At 30.6% G+C, this 16,880-nt stretch overlaps 2 protein-coding genes across 5 annotated transcripts in view; one reads left to right on the top strand and one right to left on the bottom strand.

Annotated features, from left to right (window-relative positions):
• The window catches only part of LOC118190520 (uncharacterized), a 58,664-nt gene extending 52,408 nt beyond the window's left edge, over positions 1 to 6,256 (top strand). Inside the window, exons 17-19 of the mRNA XM_085821049.1 lie at positions 1,331 to 1,519; positions 1,618 to 1,778; positions 6,022 to 6,256. Coding sequence (XP_085677175.1) covers positions 1,331 to 1,519; positions 1,618 to 1,778; positions 6,022 to 6,256 — 585 coding nt within the window. The remainder of the gene's footprint in view (positions 1 to 1,330; positions 1,520 to 1,617; positions 1,779 to 6,021) is intronic.
• LOC118190521 (DNA repair protein RAD51 homolog 3-like) overlaps positions 1 to 16,880 on the bottom strand; it is a 67,458-nt gene that overhangs the window by 2,310 nt on the left and 48,268 nt on the right. For 2 of the 4 annotated variants that reach the window (XM_085821052.1, XM_085821050.1), the window contains exons 5-6: positions 16,271 to 16,405; positions 14,796 to 14,987 (exon numbers count right to left, since the gene is read on the bottom strand). In XM_085821052.1, coding sequence (XP_085677178.1) covers positions 14,796 to 14,987; positions 16,271 to 16,405 — 327 coding nt within the window. Of the gene's footprint in view, positions 1 to 6,217; positions 6,411 to 14,795; positions 14,988 to 16,270; positions 16,406 to 16,880 lie in introns of those variants that run through there. The other 2 variants (XM_035361244.2, XM_085821053.1) reach the window with 2 other exon arrangements.

Below are 16,880 nucleotides of genomic sequence, written 5' to 3'. Positions count from 1 at the left end.
TATCATTAGTCTAACATATTTTATTATTTTTTTTTATTTCTTTATGTTTTACTTAAGTTTACTATACATTATTTTATTTATTTAATTTGGTTTAGCTTATCATGAAGATTGTCCAGAGGGCTCTCTGGTACTTCTAATTTTAGAAATAAAGCCTTGTTTGGTTGTTTAGCAAGTTTTAATATGAGATGAAACTTATAATGTAGATTTAAATCCATGTAAGAATGGTATTTTAATTTGAATGTGAATGATTTTATTATTACCAGATTTCTCAGTAAAACTGAAAGACAGGTTCAAATAAAATGAATAAAAACCTAGATTTTCTGATTAATATATATGTCAATGAAAATATATTAGAAATTATATGAAGTAAATAATTGTGCTAACTATAATTGTCATTATTATTTCATTAATTATTCTTATCAGTGTGATTATATGCTTTTGATTAACATTAAATTTTTTTTTTTAATTTAATGATAAAATTCTCGATTTTTATGAAGGCTCACCAGCGGCCAAACTGTAAAGTAGCTGAACAATGGTAGTTCGGTCTGAGGTTTAAATCCTGCAAAAGACTGTTTTCCCCATGTGTAACGAGTATACAAGCCAATTTCTCTTAAAAAGTCATTCATGAAGGCATCCCTCCCCTTTGGTAAATAGCCCTTGAGGCTTTGCCGCAATCACATAAACCAAACCAACCCAATTTTTATGCAGGTTTAAGGTTTAATTGATATTTAAGGTGAATGCCATAAAATTTTGTGATGTACTTGACACTTGCATTGAAGTATTTCAATTTTTTTTTTTTTTTTTTTTTTTTTTACAAATGGCGGGCACTTGCCTATAACAGCGTTGGCCACTACTAAGGCCAGAAGCAGTGACCATTTTATTATGGACGCACTTAATAGGCGGCCACCATTACCTCCTATGAAGGGACAGACAATTTTACATCCATGCCTTCTCCGGGATTCGAACCCGGGCCCTTTCGTATCGCAGTCAGGCGACCCTAACCACTATACCATCTGAGCGGCATTTTATTGGAATGTAAACAGAATCAAATGACTGCTTTTATTATTTAATTGGCTAAAACATTTAAGATAATACAGATGGTATTCTTCCAATGCAAAAATAATTTGCACTCTTTTCTTCATTGTAGTAAATGTCTTAAAGAAATGTGAAGATTATTACTATTTTAATGCTATATTTTCTTTTTCAAATTAAATTGTATTCATTATTCTTATCATCTTTTCATATATATTTAAGTTATTAAAATTAATTAATGATAAAATACTCTTGACTTGATGATAAATTGCTATTTGCTTATCCTTATTTCATTTAGGTATATTTTGGAAATGTTGAAAGTAAAATGGAACGAAAAGTTACAAGAATAGTAAATATCCATTCATTTTTAGAAACACTATTAAAAAGTTTAGAAAAAATAACGTCTAAAACAACGACTAGAGAAGCTAAACACATGCGAAAGTATTACCTCCACTGTGAAGAAAAAATTCTGATTTCTCTAATACAAGTAATTTCATTTTAAAATTTAAAAAAAGCTTAGATTTTTATTGAATTACATATTCATTATATATTACATACACTAATATTTATTCATTACATTTTCAGATGATGCTTTCAAACTTGGAATATTTAAAGGATGAAGTATTACAGCACTTTGTTTTCCCATATGTGAGAGCTGCTTTCAATTCTGGAGATGAATTTGTGATAGCCTCTCTAACACGGATCAAACTGGTCTTTGTTTGTTTCATCAAAAATGTTGTTGAAAGGTAAATATGAATGATTTTACCAATATTCAGTATTTATGCAACTTTCAATTAATTAAATAAATACAAATTGCAAAGAAGGTCTGTACCCTCAAAAATGAGATGAAAATGAAAGTTGTTGCGAACCAGTGAGAAGGGTTAGAATTGGGTATAGAATTTTTTCCATCACAGAACATTTTTTAGGTTTTAAAGGTTTTTAAGGAACACTAGAACAAATTTCGATTTTTAATTATAATAAATGATAACATATATATTAGATTAACAAAAATAAACATTTTCAAATTTTTATATCATACCTATAACAAAAATGTCTATCTGTTTATAATAAAATATAAAACTAATTAAGAGAAACAAATAATGTAAAAAATTAAGAAATTTAAATATTTCAATAATTTTTTATTTGCTAGTTTTCAAATTACAAATTCTTTTAATGTCAGGCACAATGTTAGAAACCTGAATTCTTATATCAAATGCAGCATCAAATCAGTTTCTGTATTTGGATTTTGTTGCAGTGTAATGTGAAACACTTGTCTCACACCAATACATTGTCACAAAAGGAAGTAAAATGCCAGTAGCTTGTTTTGATAAGTTCAGATATTCTTCTGGCAAATTTATCTCAATACACTCACAGAGTGTCCAAAATTAACATTTCCTAATAAAACCAGTCACAATGTTTCTGTGATATGACCTAGGCTCTCGGATCTTAGTGTACTACTTAACTTTTTAACAGTGGGTACACTTCAAGGCAATAGTATGCCAGCAAATGATAAAAAATATGGACCAAGTATTTTGTGATGTAAAATTGTATGAATAACACCAGATGTATTATTGAGAGTTCTGGTATATGAAAGAGAGTTGTCTGTGTGTTCATAAGAAAATGGCAAATGTGTAGAGAAAAGTACGTAAAATTATGTTTTACTATGAAAAATTAATTTGTCATATGAATGGAAACTATTGCAGCATAATAACTTGATCAATGTTGTAAGAATAGTTTTAGAGAAGTAAAGAGACTTTTTTAATAATAAAATGATTACATTTATTAATTAAAAAGTCTGATTGAAATTCATTGCAAATTAATGTTTTGTTTTTACCATCTGCCTATATATAAAAAAAGAAATCTTTAATAAAGAGAAAATTTAATGGTTCAAAAGCAGATTTAGATTTTTAAAAAATGACTTAAAATTATTGAATATTTTTTCATTTAGTGTTTCATAATTTAAAATTTTAAACTAGAAAATATAGTAAAAATTTGCAACTGGGTGTCCCATAATTTTTTTTTTTTTTTTTTTTTTTTTTTTTTTTGATGCCAACAATGGTTCCAAGAACCAATGTTCCCAAGATGGTTCACATCAATCTCTACAACAATATCAGGGCCCCAATCATTTCACTCTTTTTCACACATACTTGTCAGACACATACAGTCTATGACATTAAAAAAATCAGGAGAATTTTCTCAATACCAAAAAGATCCTTTATATGATAAAAATATAAAGAAAGAATTATGTATTAAAGAATATATTTTTAATAATGAGTTAACTTTAAATAGAAACTAAATATCTGAAAGTTCACTTACTATTTCTTAAATGCAAATAGTACAAAAACACTTAAATGTAAAATAATAATAATAATAATTTATTATTTGTAACTTCCTGGTAAAAAAATAATATTTTAATCATTTTCCATACGAACGGAAAGAAAAATGACAGATTTTGCTTTCATTAACACGTTGACACGTGCCTGACCCACCGGTGGGTCATACTTGTCTCTTCCGAGATGCTTGATTGTTCTGCAGGCGGGCATGACTCACCAATGGGTCATGCTTGTATATAAAAAAATAATATAATTTGGTGCTGCACCACCTCATGAAACGGACCGCTAATTCAAGCGACACATGAAAAGAACAATGAATATCTGTACCACCATCAATGTGTTAAGAGAGAAAGTTCATAATTTTGTTCCTAGCAATTGCCACGTGGGCCTGCTTTTGCTCTTAGAAGTTTTCTAATGTGTCATTACTAATATTGCATCTAAATTTAGTCCTTGTTTTAATGGAAACACTGAAAATCTTCCCACAGTCTGCATTATTATGGGGAATTGTCAGGATTGCCAACATTGTTCTAGACAGTTCACTGTACTTCAAAATTCCATCAGCGCCTTTCAGTTCTCTAATTAAACTCCACTGGTGTAAATCTTTGCTATTTTATAACATTATACACGTTTCTAATTGTAAACTGCAAACTTGCACCTGCAGTTTATCTGTTGCAACATTACTATCATGGTCTTTCAAAACTAAATGAAGTAAAACTAGAAATCTATTCAAAAAATATAATATGCATTTGCTAGAGCAGAAACATCTGCAACTTTGCATGTAAAAATCATTTCACCATTGATTGGAAATTTATGTAGCATGTACCTAATGCAATCAATAACTGAAGATTTATCTGGTTATAACAAAAGTTTTCCACCAAAACACATTCTTAATAAAGTTAGGGGAAAAAAACTGAAAGCAGTACCTTTAGTGTGGGTAGTAATCACCACCCAAATCTATGATTTTATGCCAACGTTTTGGTAATTTTTCAAAGCCTTCGGCTGAAAGACTTGATGGCCGTAGGTCCAAAAACAAATTAACCTCATTTTGGATGTCCCATGCAGAATGAAAGATAGCACCAGCAAGATGTAGCTGCAGGTGTGGCAAAAGATCCCATTCAAGTCCGTACAGAGTCCAGCCAGTGAATGCAGACACATGTGGTCTTGCAATATCTTGATGAAATTTTATCATTTTGCCCTGGAACTCAATTCAACGTTTTTCCTTGATACAGTGTCAACACAGATTAGCATCTCGTTGTACACCTTACAACTGTAGGTTACAACCTTAGGTCGTTCAGAATGGGCATCCTCTTCGAGGCAGAATTTTTTGTGCTTTAGCTCTGTAAAATACCTTCAAACTATATCATCAGAAATAGCACATATTTTACAAACAGTCTGACTAACATTTCTTCCTGTTTTAAAACAAAAGAGCATAATATGATGAAAATGAATTTTTGGATTCTCCATTCTTAGCAGTGCACTGAAAACAAAATTATCACAAGCTAGAAATACATAACATGAGGAGAAAAGACAGTATTTACATGTCTGCTTCAATCAGGGTTATTCTTTATGAGTAGTAACAAAGTAATTTGACCAAAATAAACTTCAATTTGTAAAACCACAGAATTTATTGGATAACCCAATATTTAAAAAGCATATAAATGAAGTAATCATGTTGAAAAATAAGATGTAACAAATGAATATCAAATTTTTCAAACTAGAAGAAAATGCTACAAGTTTATAGTGACGTTGATAGGTTCTGTACGAAAGTTTTTCAACAGTTGGCACAATTTTGATGTCTTGAAAGATTATGATGATGACTCATTCTCAGAAGAAATCCACTAAGCTATCTGATTAATACATGTCAGTAAGATGCACTAATAATCTCTCTGAACAAGAAAAATAGTCTTTATCATATTTAGATAGAAGATCTGAGTAAACAAAAGATTTGTTCTTGATTATTCTCAAAGATACTGCTATGTGCAATAATGTATTCACTGAATTCGAGCTGCACTCTGGAATCCATTTTATTTATGACTCGTAATAGACTGGAGCCTGTGAGTTTGGGTGTACAATGAAATTATTTTGTTTCATCATCACCTTACATATCACAATCATCTTCCCTGGACTATTTTATAATCTCTAAATTAAATTCAAAGTGAAAGATGGCCACTTTCATGATGTTAAAATTACTTAATTGAGTTTCTCAATGCCATTTGGGCTATTAAGAATTTTAATAAAGCTGTATGCATGCTAAAAAGCATGAACTGAATAAAGAAAGTATTTTGATCAACATATATTAAAAGCATTGCTATTTGTTAATAATTGTTTTTTTTTTTTTTTTTTTTTTTTTCTTAACCAGTCCTAAAATTAAGATATAGACAATGTCTAACGTAAAGTTAATAGATAACAAATGTTTTCAGATGTTTTAAATAAGCAGTTTTTGTAAATGAACTTGTAAAAAATTAATACTTTTGTTTCAACTGTAAAAGATGTGATGCAAATAATTTTGAACTATTTTTTTTGGGGGGGGGAGTGAAAGTAAAGTGATTATATTAGAAACATCAAGTGCTTTTTGCAATTTATGATTTATTTATTTTAAATATTTATCATCATACTAGAAAAATATTTTAATTAATTCTTATTTTTTAACACTTAGCACAAGGAGAATTATCAGATGGCTGGATGGCACATGCATAAAGTCCCAACCATTTCATTTAAAAGATGGAAAACAAAAAATGGAATTTTCATTTTATTTAGATATATCATTGCATCCTAAAATAAAGGATCTAGTTTTAAAAATATTATTTGATTTTTTTGCTTATGTAGATGAATTAAATGCCACAAAAGAAAAGTTAAACAATACTGAAAATTCTTCTTTAATAATAAAATAGATATAACAACAGTTTAGAATTCAAAAATCAAATAACTTAGCTGCAGTACAAAAAGCAATGTAGCACATTTTTTTTTTTAAGATCTGCCTGGGGAGCATCTAGTCTGCAACATTTCCATTTAGACTACAACAGATACATCTCTAAATCCATCCTTCTGTGAAAATATGTATACATTATATAGATTTATAATTTTTTACATACCTGATGATTATAGTCTTATTGTAGTACATTCTAATTACACTACAAATTAAAAAGAAATTCTAAAATATTTCACTTGATAATCAAATAAATATTTTCTGTTCCTTTTTAACACAAGTGTAAGAACATGAAATAAAATCTTTATTCTAGAATTTAAAAATATATGTAGGCAATAATATGCAAACCTTTTAACACAAGGGTTGTACTTAGTTCCCATATAGGATAAAATTGTATCATGGAATTTTGAAATAAAAACTATCATTTACTTTGTTGCTGTATTATTTTATAGTCAGAATTTACTGCACAATGTACGCAATAATGCAGTCAAAAGCTAGCATGTATCAATTATAAAAGTATGTTGTAATAACAAACTTTTTTATTTGTTTATTTATTTATTTTTAATTTTTAAATCCTGTGTACATTTCTTAATCTTTGTAACTTGTTTTTCTTTACAATCATGCATGAGTTGTTTTAGTCTGTTTCTCAGAAAAGAAATATTTCTTATGGCTAGGCAGTAACTCATGAAAGGGGGGGGGGGAACAGTAGTCTTTGTGTTATATGAAATTGCTTCATTAAAGTTTATAATCTATTAACATTTGTTGAACACTGTGGGCCAAGCTATATGCCACATGTACTGGTATCCATATTTAAAGTTACACAGTTTTAGCAGCAATTCAAAAATTAAAAATGATTAAAACGATATGTATTTTAAGAAAATGACTGGTTTCTGAATCTGTGAAATTTGTCTATAGAATTATGTTTCATATAACCAAAATCATAAGATTTACTGATTTCAGTTCGGATGAGTTTTGTCAATAATTTAGACCAAGGGTCAGCAAACGTTTATTTAGAAAGGGGCTGATCGTGAAAAGTTTAGGCTCAGTAAACTAAAAAAAAAAAAATAAATATCTGAAAACTTTCAGACTTTACATTACACACACAGGGGCTTTTTTTAATGTTTTGGGTGTTACCTTTATTTATTAAATATCATGTTCTTTGCACTTAAACCATAAAATTCAATTCAACAGCAATATCGCAAAATAATTTTAAAATGAGCGTATATTTAGAATTGTCGATACATAGTCTCACGCGCTGGAGCCAATTTTTTTTTTTTTTTTTTTTTTTTGTTTTGTTTTGTTTTGTTTGTTTGTTTAGTGTTGCTATTGCTAACTTTGAAATCATAGTTAATCACTGTTAATCAAAAATTCGTTAAAGTGTTACAAAATATGAAATCGATAATAAAACAAATTCCAAATTAGGGCTTCCAGATGCCCATATTCGGTGGTTAACGTTATTATAATTTATATAACGTTATTTAAAATTTGATGGTTCTAGGTACCATTGTTTTATCACAATGTGAGAAACATACATACATTTATGCAGAATCTTCATTATTTAATTTCTTTAAATATAACACAAGGCGATAATATTTGGTGGTAACAACTTGAGAAGTGAAATGGACATTTAAAGTTTTAAATACAAAATGCCAAAACGAAATTAATAACCCTTCTGGGCTAACATTCTTTGGGCTAAGAAAAGAGATAAAAAAGTTTTTAGGCAATGATATTTTTATACAACATTTATACAAATTTTGCTGACATTTACCATAAAAGAGTACAGGTAGGCCTCCTACAACACAGTACCTTTACAACACGTTTTTGCTCCAACGTGGATGGAAAAAACAGAAATTTTCTTACAATGTGGTACTTTTATAATGAAGTTTAGGTAATGTGTGGGGGCTTCCCCCAGTCTCCGATTGGATAAAACTGACACAGCACGCCAGCACAGAAAGCAGAAACTTACCCCTAGATAGGAATTCTAGGGATCACATTGGATGTATGTTAATTCTCATTGCTCTCTTGAGTGCATCATCTTTGCATGACATCTGTGGCTCGCTTGCTTTTCCAATATTGTAATCTTACGTAGATATTCTGAGCACAAATAAAGATATTTCCTGTAAGAGCACAGCCCAACCAAGACTTAGAATGAACCGAGCACCCATAAATATGTCATATTCAACTGTCCTCGGTTTTCATGCACATAAATTAAAATAGTTATGAATATATTACACCATAAAAGGCAGTTTTTCTCTTTTTAGAACCAAATCCCAGTTTTTGTATTAAGTTGGTATCTCTTATAATGTGATTTCCCAAAACATGATATTTTCAAAAAATGTTATGTACTGTGTTGTAGGAGGCCTAACTGCATTGCCATTTATTAATAAACGTATCACAGAACAAGTTAAGTTTTGTACTAATGTGATGAATATATTTATTTTTCCTGAGATAATACTGAAGTTTGAGTTTAGTTTAAGTTTATTCCTGAGATAATACTGGAGTTTGAGGTTACTACTTCCTATCATTAGCATTTGCAAATAGTCATCTATTAGTATAGATTCTCGGCTAATGTATAGAAAAATTCTCTACCCTATAAAGAAATGACCTAAAAATGACCCTATCAGTTCTATCAAATTACCCTTTAAATACTTCTACAGATGTCCCTATAAATGATGTTATAAAATGTAATTACATATATAGTGTTACAGGAAGAAGAAAAAAAGTATATACAGTCAAAAGTCGTTAATCCGGACTCGTCGGGACTTCGGCGATTCCGGATTATCGATTTTTCTGGATTATAGATCATCAGTTTAAATCGCATAAGATGGCATGCAGAAATTCTAAAATTAAAAATATGAAACCGTAATTTATGAAATAAAGAACAATTATGATCTAAAGGGTATCAAAATTTACAAAAAAAAGCTTAATATTTATTTGTTTACTTTATTAAACATTTCTTTCAATGTAAGTTGTTTAAGTTGCTTCGTTTTATGTGATAATACTTTCTCTTTAATTCTATAAACAGACATAATTTTTTGTTCAGTTACAAAGTTTCGCAGTTCAAGTCCCGTTAATTGCTGTGCCGAGAATACCGACTGACGTGTCAATTGAAATTTTTTTGTTTTCACTAACCTCTCTATCACATTCTTCATGTCTTTATACATTTTTTGCAGCAATTCCACTTTTTGTTTGATGGACATCGAAACATACTTTCGTTTTGTACGATCCTTTGGGAGCTCCAGATTCGGAAATTCTATTTGACACAATCGAAAGTTCAAGTTTACTTTTATAGTATTGCTCTTACAGTCTGCAAAAAAAAATAATAAGCCGGATCCAATTTGAAAATTAAGGAACAAGGCAATCATCAACATTAACTGAAATAGATAATTAGATAATTTTAGCTTATACCGTTCGTTATACATAAAACGTGCGCACATGCAAATGCGCAGTCGTAAGAGGTCTTACACGCACGCACAAACACCTATGCGCATGTGTCAACGCGGCGCATGCGCAGGTCCGGATTATAGATCATTCCGGATTATGGGTGTCCAAATTAACGACTTTTGACTGTAATAGCTTAAATAGATTTGTTGGATTTTGACTTTTATAAGTATCAAATATTTTATTAAAAATACAGATGACTGATTAAAAATTTATTAAATAATTAACATTAAATAAACATTAAATAATTGACGCTACCTTTTTTTTTTTTTTTTTCATAATCATTGCTAAGCAACATTAAACACCTGCTATAACTTCATTCCACAAACCTGGCTTTAAAACACTAATTTGTTTTAGCCATAGAAAAAATCTATACACTAGGTTAGCATTATGCTACCAGAGGATTTACCGTTCAAAGTGTCCTGGTGCTAACTCTTTCGATTCCACAAGGCATTAAATCTTTCTGTTATGTTCTATGCAACTCATTCGATTTTGCCATTCAGTGTTTGATAAGATCTTTAATTTATTTAAAGTTCAGTCAGTCCATGACTCAGTTAATCAATTAATTTAAAATCGATATGTGCAATTTTTGCTCTTTTTAAATACACTAATGTGATTTATAATATGTCTATCTATAATACTGATATCTTAAGTATATTTATAATAAACTCAAATGAAACATTTTATAAACGTTTGCACTATTACTACGCTTAAATTATTATTATTTGAGGAATATTTCACTTATTACTGTGCAGAATAATCATCTGTGCAATGTTGAATATTGCCTTCTTTACACACCAAAATTATTTACTTGAAAATAGCAGTTTCTTATCTAGGCATAACGATAAATTTTTTATTAGTTGCTTAATGAAATTTTATACACTTAAATACCGGGTGGCCATAATTAAACTGACAGTGCTCACAGTGTTCTGTAGCGCGATCTATTTGCGAGAATGACGCCACATTTTGTAGGAAGATTAAACAAGACGGGGGACGAAGGATTCCGCGAAAAAACAAATTAGTTCCAAAAGTCATCGCTAGGGGAATATTTGGCGCTGTGTAATAGAAAATAGAGTGTTAACAAATACAAATTAATATGGAATAAAATTGCCTTTTATTATGCACATTTTCTGATTTAGTTCAAGTGCAATATGGCAACACTTTTTAAAAAAGCGGAAAATAAAATCTATCCGATAAAGTCTCGTGATCTGCAATATCACGTACGCTGAGCAGAAGAAGAAGTTGTTTATTCAAATTTCACGTTACATCCATTTGCACAGTACCAGCTGCTTGGGTTTTAAAAGGCAATGTGTTACGTTTCGAATCAATCACATTGAATGTTTATGTGCAATGTCTCCTTCTTTAGCCGAGCGTGCGTTACTGGTCAAATTCTTTTACCTCAACCAGTGCAACGTGTCAGCCGCTCTTCGTGCTTTTAAAACGTACAGAAAAATGCGTAAAGGTAACAGTCCTGTGTCAGTTAATGGGCTAAAAGCAATGGTTGCAACCTTTGAGGAAACAAATTTGTTGCTGTACGGTTCTCTGATGGTTCAGGCAGAGGACGAGAATCTGTACCACAGGATACAATCGAAGCAGTTGCTACGGCAATTGTCAACAGAGGACCAGACAATATTGCTGCCACCTCTAGCGCTCGTGGAGTAGCTCGGAATATGGATATGCCTTACAGTATGGTATGGAAAATCTTACGAAAGATTATCAACTTCTATCCGTACAAGATCAGCCGTGTACAGGAGTTACTGTACCCCAACCATGATAAGTGATTGACTTGTGCTCTCACCTTTCTTGCCAGAATGGAGGTGGATGATGCTTAGCCGTGGAAAATCTTATGGGGAGATGAGGCTCACTTTTACCTGAATAGAACTGTGAATACCCAGAACTGCCGAATTTGGGATGACAAATCACCACATGCAGTCACAGCAATTCCCTTACATTCACCAAAGGTAACTGTTTGGTATGGGTTCACAGCGGAATTTATCGAAGGTACATTCTTCTATGAGAACATTACCCCGACAGGACCGGAAACCTGTTCTGTTACCTGAGAGAAATATCGCCACATGTTGAACAGCTTTGTCATTCCGGCACTTCAGCAAAGACAATGCCTGGGGGAAATCATTTTCATGCAAGATGGAGCCCCTACACACGTTGCTGTACAGGTGCAACAGATGCTATGACAGAAATTTACAACAGAAAGAGTCATTAGCCACTACTTTCCAATTGCATGGCCACCTCGGTCGCCTGATCTTACCCCATGCGGCTTCTGGCTATGGGGTTACCTTAAGTCCAAGGTCTATCAAGGAGTGGTCCAGGACCTGGCTACATTGAAGGAAAACATATCATGGACTGTACGGGAGATTCCTGCAGACATGTTACTTTCTGCTGTTGTGCATACTGTGCACAGAATGCAATATGTGGTCCACAACAACGGCAGCCACACTGAACCTCATTTGAATGCAAAATAAAAGGTAATTTCCGTATTGATTTGCATTTGTTAACACTCTATTTTCTATTACACAGTGCCAAATATTCCCCTAGCGGTGACTTTTGGAACTAATTAGTTTTTTCGCGGAATCCTACGTCTCCTGTCTTATTTAATCTTCCTACAAAATGTGGCATCATTCTCGCAAATAGATCGCGCTACAGAACACTGTGAGCACTGTTAGTTTAATTATGGTCACCCGGTGTATCATTCTTTTCTGGATTTTACTACTATAGTTTGCCTTGAAATTGAAATTTAATTTATAACCTTATCTAGAACACGTAAAAGCAAACAGAGTTAACTATACAGGTTAAGGTTGAGTAAGACTTACCCGCTAATAAAAAATAAGTATAAATCATAGGATATATGAAGAAAATAAAACTATGTGCAGTAATAATATCTTGTGTTTTCTTTACTAATATTTATTAAGAAAAATTTTATACAGTCTACTCTCGGGATAAAATTAATTAACTTAATGAATGCAAATTTAATTTAACTTAGACAACCAGTATTCCAGTATTCTAAGTTGTACTACCTATAGCTTAAGTCATAGTACATTTAAAATTGAATAAATATAATAAAAATTTCTTCTTATCAATTAATTTACTTATAGAATTAATTAAAACAACAATCACAAAGACATTTTTTCATTTTTTGGTCAATTCCAGTACATAAATCGTGTACCCATCGCTTGCACTTTAGTTTTCTTTGCGAGCTGTATCAAATATTACAGGAAAGTGGGCATAATTTGAAACAATATGGTTGACTAGCAGGCAACTCATTTTCAAGAAAGGGACTTGGTTGGCACGGTATTATGCCTATATTTAAAAGGTACAACTTAAGCAATGGTACAACTAGTGCAACCTTACCCTATAACTGTTACAGAGAAGTCACGAAAAGAAAAAAAAAAAAATTACCATGACAATTTGAGTAGAACAGATGACAGCAATAATCTTAAAAGGCAAAACTCAGGGGGAAAATGGACAAGAGCTCAAAACACGTCACCAATCAGCAATATAAAATATTTTATTAGTAATTTTGAAAAAAAGTGACCTTGATAAAGAACATTTCTGATGGAAAGCTGATTGTTCTTTTTTTTTTAAGTGTTTTTAATTATATAATTTTTTAAAAGATGTCAAATATTTATCTATAGTATAATCTCTGTGGCGTCAAATACAGGATAAGTAAATTTCTTTATCTACAGAAACAATTTTGGAATTTCATACGAAAATTTTGGCTTGAGAACATAACTGCATCTATTATATTATTATCAAAACTGAATAATTTTTTTACTCAACCCTGAGAATGATATTAAAACATAATAAAAAAAACACGAACTATTAAAATTACTTACTTCATAGAAATGAAAAAAATTTAAGTATGCATTATTGAATTACTAAGTTCTTATTCCATCAACAATAATTTTTATGTTTTTTATAACAGCAAAATCAAAGTAATTTTTTGAACAAATATACTTGTTGTGAACTTTAAATGGCATATTTTTTTATTCTGTATCGTGGAAACATTTGTTAATTTCACACTCACATATTGAAATCAAAACATGGAAAAATGAAATGGATGACATAACTTTTAGTAGACACACTTAAAGCACTAGTCAATCACAAACACATTGCATGATATTTAACTTCCAGGTTGACAAACATGAATGCAATGGCAAAACATATCAGCAATTCGAAACAAAGAAAATCTCCCAAACATACTTTAGACAAAAACTTAACCTTCACCTAGATTCTACAAGCACTTTTTGCTGATATATTGGAAGTGCAAGAAAGCATTAACTAAGTCTTTTGACAATTGTAGATGCGGTTTTTTATGATGACACTTTGGTGAAGCACAGGAACGTATCCTGTCCACTAAAAGATGTAATAATTTATTAAGTTATAGATAACTTGATGTTAGATGAGAGCTTAACAAGGGAAGGCATCAATTCACTTTTTCATCATGGCTGAGATATTTTAGAGGGATGTAGCTTGCATACAAATACTGATTGCAAAAAAATAAATAAATAAAACTAGCTTGAAGACTGAAATGTCTATTTTAATTTAAAATTTCAGTTTTATATAAAATGATGCATATTACACAGCTAGAGTATTTATAGCTCAGAACTCTTTGTTTGAACTTTAAATGATGATTGGCCAAGAGCTTTCACACTGCAATTTACTGCAGGTAAAGAACAACATCAGTGACACAGTACAGAGCCTTTGAAGGGGTTGCATTTAAATTAAAATTAGGAATTTAAAGAGCTATTGCCAATTAAGTTTGTAATTTGTTAATAATTTTCCTTTATTTTTATATTTTAACATATATGTACCTTTCCCATACCTCTATAACATTATTATTTAACATCATTAACTTGTAAGACATAAAGGAGCTCATTTAGAAAAGTTGATTTGAAAAAGAGCTCTGCGAGGCAAAAAGTTTGGAAACTGCTGAAATAATATATACAGTAATTGAAAAATTCTTTCAAATATCCTTGCTTTATTAACTCAATCAAAATTATTCTGCATTCTCCTGATTGACTTTTTATATATATAAACCTACTTACAGTGATAGTGTATTGAGCTTTTGCTTCAGCCATTGATGGTGACTTTAAAAGATATGCCATCCTTTTCTTATCAGTCCATGAAAGAATTAAACGAATAGCACATGCATGACCCCAACTTTCACCCAGAGCAGGAACTAAATGGGAACTTTCTTCACCATCAATTTTAGTAGTCATTTGATTTGTTAATACAACCTAGAATAAAAGTCATTCAACGTGAATATACTATACTTTCATATTATCTCACTGCCGAGGAAAGATGGTGCTCAATTTAGTGAATTGGCATCAAACATTGTAGTGTGCGACTTCTGTAGAATTATCCAGATACAGATAACCCTAACAATAGGTATTGTTTTGTTTGTGTTATTCAGCATTAAACAATGTTTACACTAACTATTTTTTTTTTTTCTTGCATGTTGAAATGGAATTAAAATTTGCCCCTACTTCTACAGAACAATGGGTACTGGAATCTTAGTAAAAATTACTGCACTCTGTTATAAAAAACATTATGCACTGACAGACACGATAATACTTTATATAGGCAATGAAAAATAATGGCAACGGAACATGTAGACTTGCAAGTAAACGGATATCCATTTGAAAAGAGATATGATTAGAGAGATCCAAAATTACATTTCTGACGGTTCTCAGATTCATTTATAGCTGGTCCAAAGAATAAGCATCTATAGCATGGGGAAATAAACAGCTGGTATTGGTTGACAAGGTAGTATTCAAATGGAACAGCTATTTGCAAGGAATAACCAATTAACCTTCTATCCAAACCATTGAAAAAAAAAAAAAAAAAAAGAAAAAAAAAACTCTGAAGGCTTAATAAAATAATGGAAATGAGCTAAAGTTTTTTCACAAAGTGCAAAATTCAAATGGATAAAATGTTTCTAGAGCAATGATTGTTTAGTGAAATGGGTCTGGAGAACAATGAACATCTTGCTGTAAACATTTAAGTCAAATCAAAATCATAAAGGTATAATTGAACATGGAAGTGTAATTTTTCTGACTCTTGGAAGATCTACACAGCTGAAGAGTTACGAGCTTTGTGATTTAAACATTATAAAGCTAATCATATGTTTAACTTTATCGATCCAGAATCTGGTGCCTGCATTCAATCTGTCAAAAGACTTTTTGCTGTTCTGTAAAACAGCAAAAAAAGAAACTTTGCACAGCTGCAAGAAAGCATTTAAATTCTTATTTAACTGAATTTATATGCATTAGCTTTAAAAGTGCAAGATTTATTTGACATGATTTTGGGAGCTATAAAAAATTTTTGGCTGCTATAATGATTGACACAGAATTATCAAGATATGCACACCAACTTTCCTGGGTGAAAACAAGGATGTATAAAATAAAATTCATTTCATCACAGAAAAATTTATACTAACATAATAAACATTAAGCATAATGATAGATTTAATACATTTAATATAATTGTTTTAAGTATAAAATATTTTAACTACACTCACAGCAACCTTATGCTGGTTAGCCACCTTCACCAGAGTCTGCATAATACCATTCAAAAGTCGTGTACGGAGAGAGTAAGTGCCATCAAATCCATATCGGAAATGAAATGCTATGCTGTCAATAATTACAACTGCAATCTGCAATATAAATACATTATAATATACATGTATATTATATGCATAAAATTTAATATTTTCAATAGACAATACATGATTAATTTCAGTGAAATTGTATTTTATATTTCATAACTGTTTGAGCAGTAATAAATTCATTGTTCACAAAAGAATTATTTTCTTACACTGTGAATCACAGGAAATATAGAATTAAAAAATTTTATAAGGATGAAAAATGTTGCTATAATAATAAAAAATAAATGAATGTTTTAAATTAATTTTATTAGCAAAAAAAGTGACAGCTTATTGGAATAAAAGCTAATAACAAAATAATTATTACAGACATTTTATAAAAATTTACATATTAATTCAATTTAACTCGATGATAATATTAAAAAGCATATTCTACATCAGGGTTTCTGGATTGCCAAAAATTTTAGCAGTTTTGATATTTCTTTAACTTATCATAATAATTTTACAATTACCAAATATTTTTACG

This window comes from Stegodyphus dumicola, chromosome 7 (genome assembly GCF_044657685.1).
Source record: "Stegodyphus dumicola isolate Sdum_Otavi_A_Nest chromosome 7, ASM4465768v1".
In the NCBI taxonomy this organism is placed as follows: Eukaryota; Metazoa; Arthropoda; class Arachnida; order Araneae; family Eresidae; genus Stegodyphus; species Stegodyphus dumicola.
The sequence above is the reverse complement of the archived record's forward strand: the minus strand, read 5'-3'. Positions and strand labels throughout refer to the sequence as shown.